General features: G+C 41.2%; 1 protein-coding gene across 4 annotated transcripts in view; it reads left to right on the top strand.

Moving 5' to 3' along the window:
• Positions 1 to 280: 280 nt before the first annotated feature.
• The window catches only part of Braf (B-Raf proto-oncogene, serine/threonine kinase), a 132,629-nt gene continuing 121,662 nt past the window's right edge, over positions 281 to 11,247 (top strand). For all 4 annotated transcript variants that reach the window (XM_059257621.1, XM_059257622.1, XM_059257619.1 and 1 more), the window contains exon 1: positions 281 to 481. In XM_059257621.1, coding sequence (XP_059113604.1) covers positions 281 to 481 — 201 coding nt within the window. The remainder of the gene's footprint in view (positions 482 to 11,247) is intronic.

Genomic DNA, 11,247 nt, shown 5'->3' with positions numbered 1-11,247 from the left:
CGGCCGTGACACGCGGGTGACGCCGTTGCCGCGGCGACTCCTCGTCGTCGTCTCCGCCCCTCCCCTTCCCCTCCCCCCCCGCCCCACCCCCACCCCACCCCCCCCAGTCCCCTCAGGCTCGGCTGCGCCGGGGGGCCGCCGGCGGGTTCCTGAGGTGGCCTCCGCCCCGGCCGCTCCGCCCACGCCCCCCGCGCCTCCGCGCCCGCCTCCGCCCGCCCTGCGCCTCCCTTCCCCCTCCCCGCCCCGCGGCTGCCGCTCGGCCCCGGCTTGCGCTTCGAAGATGGCGGCGCTGAGTGGCGGCGGTGGCGGCGGCAGCGGCGGCGGCGGTGGCGGCGGTGGCGGCGGCGGCGGCGGCGGTGGCGGTGGTGGTGGCGGCGGCGGCGCCGAGCAGGGCCAGGCTCTCTTCAATGGAGACATGGAGCCCGAGGCCGGCGCTGGCGCCGCGGCCTCTTCGGCTGCGGACCCGGCCATTCCTGAAGAGGTGAGCGGCGGCGGCGGCGCCATCCCCCAGGGCGCTCGCGTCGGGGGCTCGGCGGGCCAGTGCTGATGTGAGGGACCGAGGCGGCGGAGGGAGCTCCCTCCGGCCGTGCTGGGCAGCCGGCGGGGATGTGGCTATCGACCGAGTGTCCCCCTCCGTCTTGCGGCTCCTAGCTACGTAAACACACACGGTGGCCCAGGGGGGTTCCCCGGCCCCCACCCAGATGGCGTTGGGGCAGCGGGGGCAGAGCTGGAGCCCTTCCAGAGGGGGCGAAACTCGGGGCTGGTGCAGAAGGTCACGCCTGGCTGAGGTTTCCAGCCCGGCATCCCTGAGATGGTTTTGGGTTTTTTTTTTTTTTTTTTTCCTTTTTGCTAGCCGGCAGGGACGGCGTCGAGGATGGAGCATAGTGGCGGCCGGGGCAGCACCCCTGAATCCCCCAGCCCTAGAAACTGCCGCGTGGGATTACTCCCTGGTCGTGGGCATGACGGAGCGCATCTCTCTCCACTCTCCCATCTTCCCTTTGCAGGCCCTTGTCGCTTTCCCACTTTTCTGCTTGTTTGGGGGATTTCTCTGGACAGGATTTGCCCAGGGGATGGTTTTGGTGTAGCCTTTACTTTTTTTCAGCCCCAGATTCTGATAATAATGTTTGTCAGTGTTCCCATGCTGACCCGTAACCTCCGTCCCATCCTCATCCACCACCCCGCTCATTTCCCAGTTGTACCACTTGCTTCTAACCTTAGCTTCCACTGAGGAGCATTTTTGCGCTTCTCTTGCCCTGGTCCTTTGAGGCCCTCTACCCCATTCTACTGCTCCCTCGCATCGTTATCTATTGTTATCTTCACAAATCTTTCTGGCCACTTTGGAAGCGACCCACTCCCTGCACCCCAAGGCTGTCAAGATTCCATCAGGTTTCACCTGTTCCCTTGCTCCCTTGCACTGCTGGCCATTTGGGTTAAGTCTTTCGGGGTTGATCCGCACCTCTTGATTGACATCTTCGTGTTTTTTGTTTTCAGTGGGTTTAGTTGATCTGTGTCGTTCCCATTTTCTTCCCATTTTTTTTCTCTTTCATGTTTACTTGTCTTTAGTATTTGCTTCTCTTAACCTGCCCTTGCATCATTCAACTTATTATTACATTGTCAAATTACTTAATTTATTTTTTTTCTGTATGTAAAACTTACTACATTTACTATTTGAACACTGTATCACATAAACAATACCATATTTTACAAACACTTGATTAGTGTGACTTAATTTTGTTAGTTTTGCTTAAAGATAAACCTGTTACTTATGTTTCCCAATTCTCATACTATCTGCTTTCTTATCTCTGCAATATTCTTTTTCCTGCTTCATTATATTTACTTGGGAAATTTATCCTCTACTCGTGATATATCATTAGCAGTCTGTTCACAATAATGTTTGTTTTCCACCCTTTTATGCTGTCTCTGACCAAAATGTGCTCAGTACCATCATTTGGGCTAGGCTATTTCTCACATTTTTTTTCTTCTTTCTCTCTGTCTCTCAGTTTTTCTTTATTTTTTTATTTTTATTCTTTTTGGCTTTTTGAGACGAGAGTGTCTCTGTGTAGGTAGGCCTGGCTGTCCTGGAACTTGCTCTGTAGACCAGGCTGGCCTCGAACTCGTAGATATCAGTCTGCCCCTGCCTCCCAAGAACTGGGATTAAAGGCATGCACCACCACTACCTGGCTTTTTCTTGCTCCTTAATTTGAAATAATTCCAACTTCCAGTTTGAATTTATGTTCAGGTCAGTTTCCACTTAATTTCTTTATTTCCTGTAGCTTCTTAGATTCCAAGGATAAAGCTCTTCCCATCATCCATTTCCTAGTTCAATCTGTTTCCCTTATCCCGAGTTACCATTCATTCTGTCTTGTTTCCTGGCTTTGGGTACTTAACTTGCTGAAGCTTCCTCTTGTCTTCTCCACACCTCCACATTCCTTCTTATTTATAAACAACGTTGTTCCGTTGACATGGAAATTTATTTTTAGGATATATTGTTTTAATGGAGAAATGCTAGGGGTCACATCTGCTGTCTGTTTTCTCCAGGAATCGGATATGCCTTTGTCTTACTAGGCACAGGTGCCTCTGGGCTTCACTTTACTCTGCAGTGCGTGTATGGTTTTCTTGAATTGTAAAGATGCTTGAAGACTGTGATAGAAAGATATATGGGTAAATTAATGGATAGGAGTTATAAAATGATAGTTCTCTGATATGACACTAATTTGAGAACTTTGTTTCAGAGTTATTAGGACAGTTTACATTTCTGTATGGAAGACTTTGTTATTTTCTTGAGGGAGCTAGATTACTTGGACCTTTTATCTCTACCCCCCAACCCCCTTTCTTTCTGAATAGTGAGTGTTAGGGCTGTAACTTTCTGTTTGGCACTTTCTGGGCATTTCCCATGTACCAGTGCTTGCGAAACTCTAGGCTACATGAAGTTAAATTAAATCACCAATAACTCATTGAAAGCATGGTCATATCTCCTGAAATTGTATTCTTAATTTATTTAGTTAAAAGATGTTTCCTATTGCCCGCCTCCCAGGATTTGTTTGGCGCTGAATAGTTGTCTTGTGTAGAAGATGATAAATATATTTGGCGGGGGAGATAAAAAGTGGACCTCTATTGACTACAGATACAAATATTATATGTAATAAAATAGATTCTTCCAGGAAATAGTATCATGCAGCCCAGGCTTTTCAGGAACTCAGCAGTAGGCTGAGGCTGTAGGACTCCTGGTCCTTCTGCCACTACCTCTTAAGTGCTGGGATTACAGGTATGTGTCCCTACACCCAGCAAGAGATAGTTTTAAAGTTGACGTTAATCCAGAGGAAACTGAAATAACTTGTGGTCTTTTAATTGAACTTCTTTATGTGAACTAAGGGAATATCTTTAATAAGTACCATGGAAAGATGAAAAATTGTGCATGTGTGTAGTGACATATTTTATTCTAAATTTTTATCTTACCTGGGTTTAATAAAAGTTTGTCAGAAATTTCAGCTGCACCAAAAATTAATTACAGGGGGAAAGCCTGTCCATTATTGAAAAATTTTTTAAAAAGTACAAACTTTCTGTATAATTGCTATAGACGTTTGCATGTATTACAACTAGTCTTTTTAATTTAATGCTTGTGTAACATATTTTATATATAGATTTGTAACTTTTAAAATATAATAATTTGGCCCAACTTTATGTGTCCCTAGGTAAAGTATGATTTAATTAATAATTTTTTTGGACATTAAGTTATTTTTTAGAAAATTTGCTGTTGTCATACATCTTCAACATAGAATGTAGACAGTGGTATGCAAAATTATGATGGAGAATGAACAGATTTGATGGCCTGTATTTGTATTACTTTATAGGTGCTCAAAATAAAATGTTCTGATAAATGACAAGAACTTACTAAATGTTTATTAAGTGTATGTATAATTTTGCTATTAAGCATTTACTTCTGACCATTTATAGTTCCTTGATGATACTTTCTTCCTGAGACCATATGGTATGACATGGTACATGGTATAATATTACCAGATGGTTAATAATAAATGCATTTATTACTTAAATGTGTGATACCAGGGTGTGATATTTACTACCTGTTCCATTCATGCTGTGTTTCTGGAGAAAGAGAGTTTCTTAAAATGGTAATACAATTAGAATTTTATTATTTTCTGTTTTCAGGATCTCTTAGCCAGTCTTGGCTAAGCTATGTAATTATAATAATGTATTGGCTAGGGAATATTCAAGGATGGGATCTACTTTATAATGAGGTCCACTGTATTAAAATACATCTTTGTGAACCCTGCCAGGTCAGGTTGCGTCATACCTCTGAAAAGTGATATTCTCACTACGGTAGAAAGGTGTATGTGCAGATAGTTTTAGCTGTTGTTATTAATACTTGTTTAGATATAGGCAAAGATTTTGTTTGAAGGGGGAAGCTATAAAGTAGCTGTTTGTCTTCAGTATTTCTCTGTTGCTCCCTTTCTTAACCCTTTCCCTTTTCCTGACTTAACACTTTACTTAAGGCATCCATTTACCCTTTTATTTAAAAAAAAAAAAAATTATCTTGTGCTGGGCGTCGTTGGCACATGCCTTTAATCCCAGCATTTGGGAGGCAGAGCCAGGCGGATCTCTGTGAGTTCGAGGCCAGACTGGTCTACAGAGCGAGATCCAGGACAGGCACCAAAAATACACAGAGAAACCCTGTCTCAAAAAACCAAAACAAACAAACACACATACACACACACACACACACACACACACACACACACATCTTGTATCAGTTGCTTATATATGCTGGCAATCTATTGTCAGTTGACCATAAGGAATGTTAGACTGGGTGTGTGAATTATGGAATGTCTTAAACATAATGGCAGATTTGATTTAATTGTGTTTGAGGCCAGAAAAAAAGTAGTACAATAGACTAGAGCAGTCAGACTTTTCTTGGTTTTCTCTCCCCCGTTTTACTGATAGAACGAATAGGTCTAACAGCAGCTGGAAGGCCATGTTCTTTGAGGGACAAGGAAGAAAGTCAGTGTTGTCCTCCATATGCTTTGGTGCCGAGTCACACAGTGGGGCAACCACTTCTGCTTCTTCTTCTTCTTTTCCCCTTTATCTCCAATCATACAATTGCTTTCTCCTTTAGAGCTGCAGAAGTGCATTTTTGTTTCATTGACAACTTAACGTTAATTTAAGTGAGTACTTGGTGAACTTCTTGTCACAATCCCTTTCTTTTTAAAAATCTTGTTTGCTCCTATTTCTGGATTCCTCTGCCAAGTTCCTATTAAGATAAGCCTTTTTGTCAGCAGCTCTTATGAGATTTTGTCTTCCTCAGAAGTTAAATTGTTTGCAGCCTTTTATTCTTTCCCCTTGCCTAGTTCACCTATGTTGATTTTTCTGAAAAGCCTCAATTATGAATAAATAATTATAGAACTTTTGGATTCAAAATGCGTGGGCCTGTTTGGGAGCTCTTCTGGTTTTTGAGGTCATGCTGTGCTTTCTTTATCTTAGTGTTAGAGATAACTTCATGTTAGTATAACAAGACATTCGTTCTCATTGGTTCACACGTTCCTGCTTTAAATATTTCATGGATGCATTGATGTGTTCTGGAGGGCAGTTTTTATTTTTTAGTGTTTACTAACCTAATTTACTATCATACTTAATGAGCCATGATAGTCAGGAGTCTATACCAAACTTTAAGCAGTTGTTTCTTTCTTCCCTCTACAGTTATTTTTGCTTTCTGTTTTCTCTTGATCTTTAAAAAAAAATATCAAAGACCAAAAATAATAATATTTTTAGTTTTAATATCAAGACTGTTGACTAGTATCAAGAAATTGATGCCCAGTAATTTTAACATTCTTTCCTGAGCCCTGAGAATGCTGTTATACAGAATGTAAAAATTGTTTTAAACTCAGTTAGCTTTATTTCTTCTGGAAGCTCAGTAATATCAAATAAAACCCCATTTTCATTCTTACTACGCAGCTGTAGCTATTGACAGCACTTTGGGGGAAAATGTACCATAGGATGATGGTTTTCCAATTACTCCAGAGCTATACTGGCTGAACAGCGAGCCCCTGGGATACTATTGTCTCTGCCTTCCAGCACTGGCCAAGGCTGGGAATGCAAACTAATGCCTTCATGCTTAACAGCAAGAATTTTACCTATTGAACCATGTCCCCAGCCCCGGGGTTACTTTAAGGAGTTCTTGATAGTATAGCTATTGATGTATAAAGAGACTTTAATATCCATTAAAAAAAATATCCTATTTTCTGTGAATGCCAAATAGTTGTCTTTATAACTTTTTTGGTGTTGTGGATGATGATGATCCCAGCACTGAGGAGGCAGAGGCAGGCAGATCTCTGAGTTCAAGGCCGACCTTGTCTACAAAGAGAATTCCCGGGCAGCCAGAGAAACCTTGTCGAGGGGGTGAGGAGGGTGGGGTAGGAGTACTATTTTGCTGCGTGTGATGGTGCATACCTTTACTCTCAACCCTCATGAGGCAGGGGCAAACAGATCTCTGTGAGTTTGAGGCCATCCTGGACTACACAGTAAGTTCCAGGAGAACCAGGGCTATATAGTGACCCTGTCTCAACAAAACAAAAGTACTATTTTAATTACTTTCAAATAACTTAATGAATTGTTTTTGGCTTTTGTTTCTTTCTGCAGGGGTGGGGGGTGAGGAAGAGGTGAACCTAGGGCTTTGTGCATGTCAAGTGCACAATTAGCAGTGAGTTGTACCCATAGCCTCCTTCCTCCATCATATTACTATACTTCCAGAGGCCATCAGATAAGGAACAGATTACAGTTCAAAGAATTCAGTAGTCCTTGAAAGGGTATTCTAAAGCTGTTGGAAGTATTCATTTCTTTTAGTTTTTACATGATTGCCTATATTTCATCCATAGATTCTTCCTACTCATGGCTTCTCATATTAGAAAATTACACAATTGCAAATAAGTTTCATTATATTAATACATAATTCATTCACTGCAAGCTTTTTGCTGGCATCTCTTGATCCTTCCCCCACGCCTCCTTATGCTGTGCACTGAACTTCTGTTAGCCCAAATGTGTTACGGACTGGTAGGAGAATAAAATGAGGTGAGGAATATATAAACATTGTCACAAAATTTTAGTACTATTATTTTTCTGGTGATTTACAAGACAAAAGGTATGTATATTTAAGACTTTTTCTCCAGAAATCTTTGTTGTATATTTGCTTGTTTTAAAAGAAATCCAGTGACAGACTTAACAAAGGTTCTAGTTATGAAATTTTGACAGTCCTTATGATTGACCTAAAACTGAATGTTGACTAAGGTCTGTTAATGTTGTTTTGAAACTACCTTTGAATCCAAGAAACATGAAGTGGCAACATGTTGACTTTTGATAAACAAGGAAAAGAGGATTTATGTGATTGTACAAGGACGATTGTGGTCTTGTGGGGAAGGTGGTAAACATGACTTTGCTTTAGCATTTTTAAAACTGTGGTCACGAGTAGCTTTGCTGGCACCTAACACTGCATTGCTGGCTTTTGCACTGAGTTAGTTCATAGTATAATAGGTATTCATATATTCAGTCAATACTTGAGTGCCTACAGTATGTCAGGTGGTAATTTATGAGTTTAGGAACATATTTCAAAACAAAAATCTGTACAGTTTTTGTAGTCTACGTTCTGATAGAGAGGTACATGTTGGAAGTTGTGTGAGAACAAATAAACCATAAATAGACAAAAAGGAAATTTGTAGGCTGGCCATGGTAGCACACACCTGTGATCAATCCTGATGCTCAGGAGGTGGAAGCAAGAAGATCAGGAGTACAAGGCTATCCTTGGCAACTTTAGGCAGTTTGAGACCAGCTGGTACTATATGAGACCTCATGTCAAAAACAAAATGAAAGAAAACAAAACCCCACCCAAAAAACAAAAGAAACTATTTCTTAAAAAACTTTTTAGATCTATTTTATGTGTATGAATGTTTTGCTTGCATGTATATTTGTGCATCTTGTATATGCCTGGTGCTAGCAGGGATTTGAAGATGGTTTTGGATCTCTTGGGACTAGAATTAGGGATGGTTCTGAGCCATCATGTGGGAACCAAACCTGAGTCTTTGCAAGAGCAACAAAAGCTCTTAATTAATGAGCTAACTCTCCAGGCCCTTATTTAAATTTTTTTTTTAAGATGGAATCTCACTAGGTAATTAAGGGTATCTTAGAACAAGTGCTTTGTAACCCAAGGTGGCCTTGAACTTAAGATCATCCTGCCTCAGCCTCTTGAGTGCAGGGGCTTGTCACACCATCATGCCTGGCTTTAAAAAGGAAATTATAAAGTATGTTTGAAGATAGTAAGTACTGTGGAAATTTTCAAGGAAAGCAGAGTAGGCCTGGGGGAGTTAGGCTGAAATTTAAAACAGGGAGAACAAGGTAGACCTCAGTTTTAGAAGGTGGCTTTTGAACAAAAGCTTCAAGAGGTCAGAAGAATACAGAATGAAAATGTGTTCCTTGTAGAACTAACAAACTTCTGTGAGGAATGTAGCTTGCTTATTTAGGAAGTAGCAAGAGGCCAGAGTTGCTGGAGTAACTGGAAAGAATTGAAAGTCGGTAGGAGATGAAATTCCAGAGGGCTTGGGGCATGGCCAAAGGCCCTTGTAAAGGACTTGAACATTTTAAAGGAAAAGGAAAGCCCTATTCAGGATTTCAGTAGCCAGAGCTGAGTGACCTGATCTCACACAGTTGGTGTGTGTTAACTTGTTCATGTGTGTATGCACATGTGTGTGTGTGTGCATATGCTCATGTATGCATGTGGAGGCTAGAGGTTGCTGTCAGCTATCTTCCTTAATTTCTGTACACCTTATTTATTTGAGACAAGGTCTTTTAGTGAACCTGGAACTTACTCATTTGTCTAGACTGTCTAGCCAGAAAGCTTCAGGGGTCCTCCTGTCCATGTCTCTATTACTAGGAGCATACCATCATGCCCAGCCTTTTACATGGGTGTTGGCAATCTGAACTTAGGTTTTCATGCTTGCATGGCATTTCCCCAGTCCCTCTCACATCTTAATAGAAACACTTTGGTTACAGTGTAAAAAATAGACTCTAAGGGACAAGGGAGAAGCAGGAGAACCTTGGAGGAAGTACTGCAGTAATCAGAGTGGTAGCAGGAGAGCAGAAAAGGGGTCAGATTTTTGGATGGCTTGAAAGTAGATCAAATCTGATGTGTCTCAGCCTGCTCCCAACAGCAGTGCTGGTGACTAAACCCAAGGCTTTGTACAGTCTAGTGGTATTGTATAGTGAGCCACATCCTAAATCCTTGCATTTGTTATAGACAGTGAGTGTGAAGTGCTGAAGAAAAAGAGGTACCAAAGAGAAGGAAGAAGACCCAGGTCAGGAATTCATTGCAAGGGATGCTAAGTTAGAGGCAGATAACTAATGCTGTCTAAGATTTTGAATAAGTGATTGGATTCATGACTCTTTAGGTTGAAATGACTCCCCGGGACAAAATACTGTTCATGATAGCCATATTTTATTTTCTTTTTCATACATAGAAAGGTAACATTTCTTCTTTGTAGTTAGGCAGGTGTGTTTGTAGGGTTGAGTTCCAGCTAGTAGAATATGGATACAAATGATTTGTACCAGTTCTAGATCTGGCACATAAAAATATCCTCCATTCTGTTTTGTTTTTATGGCTGGCTGGAACTGAAATGATAGCTATGATACTTTCATTCCAAGCAATGTTATAAATGATTAATTGTCCATCAGCCTAAATTCTCGAATGAATGTAGAAATATAGAACACTCTGATAACCTGTTGAACTACCTACTACTGGTCAAAAACAAAGAAATAGCTCTTATTGCACTTGAGTCCTTATACCTTTTGGGTATTATAGCAGTTGTGACATAACCAGAGGACCATACCATACTTTGGTACTATGCTGCTTGAACCCTTCATCATTCAGAATTGTCAGTAACCCTTTTTACCTTATAAATCATCCAGTCTGGAGTATTTTGTTACAGTACAAAATGACTTAAAAGAGCAAGGAATTAAGAGAAGTGGATCATGACAAGTGAGGAAAATAGACCTGAGAAATTATATTTTTAATTTTAGTTAATTTAATTTTCAAAGGTTTTCGAGAGAAGTTATATAGTTCAAAGTCTCCTCAGATTCACAATCTCCTTCCTTATCCTCCTTGGTGTTGGAATTGTAGGCATGTGTTCCCATACCAGCCTCAAGTCAAAAAAAAAAAAAAAAAAAAAAGCCAGGCAGTTGGTAGTGCATGCCTTTAATCCCAGAACTCAGGAGGCAGAGCCAGGCGGATCTCTGTGAGTTCCTACAGAGCGACATCCAGGACAGGCACCAAAACTACACAGAAGAAACACTGTCTCGAAAAACAACAAAACAAAACAAAAAATTTGATGAGACTTGTAAGGTCATATGATGCTAGAAAGGAAACATTAGAGCAAAACATCTATGATTTCAGGAAAGATAGGAATTGCTGAAGCAGTGTTTCTAGAGAGGCAAAAGGAAAGCAGGTTTGGTGTATAAGTAGGAAGGATAGCTTTCAATGTGATACTTTTTGATAAAAGAATACCACAGAGCATGTGACAGTAAATGCTACTGTGCAGTGAATATGATAACGCCTTTCCTGGAACTCACTTGGTAGCACAGGATGGCCTCGAACTCACAGAGATCCGCCTGGCTCTGCCTCCCGAGTGCTAGGATTAAAGGTGTGCACCACCACCACTCAGCTGAAATCTGTTTTTTCAGTTTTTTCTCTCTAGTGTAGTAAAGTTTCTTCCCAGACTGGGATTATGATGTTTCAGGAGAGAAGTGAGTGTTCCGCACCATACAGGAGAGAATAGATTGAAGACAACAGTAAAATTGATTGTCATTGTTAATGTGTGAGAAGCTGGGATAGCATTGTGGATTTCCTAACTTTTGGTGTCACATCTGCACAGTTAAATGTAACTTGACAAGGCAGTTTTCAACACTTGGTATGAGTCACTCTCATTTTGATTCAAATAATTATTGGGAACTAGAACATGAATTTATTACTGCATGAAGTATCTATAACTCTTCTGCCATCAATTTAAGCTAAATTTTGAGAGCTCTAAGTGACTGATTTTTTTTTTTTTTTTTTTTTTTTTTTTTTTTAAGAAAATTCCTTTAACCACAGCACTCAGGAGGCAGAGGCAAGTGTTCTTTGTGTTCTAGACCAGCCTGGTCTGCATGGTGAGTTCCAGGACAGTCGGACTACATAGACTGTGTCTTTAAAACAAA

This window comes from Peromyscus eremicus, chromosome 3 (genome assembly GCF_949786415.1).
Source record: "Peromyscus eremicus chromosome 3, PerEre_H2_v1, whole genome shotgun sequence".
Taxonomy (NCBI): domain Eukaryota; kingdom Metazoa; phylum Chordata; class Mammalia; order Rodentia; family Cricetidae; genus Peromyscus; species Peromyscus eremicus.
Note: the sequence above shows the minus strand (reverse complement) of the source record. Positions and strands in the feature narration are given on the sequence as shown.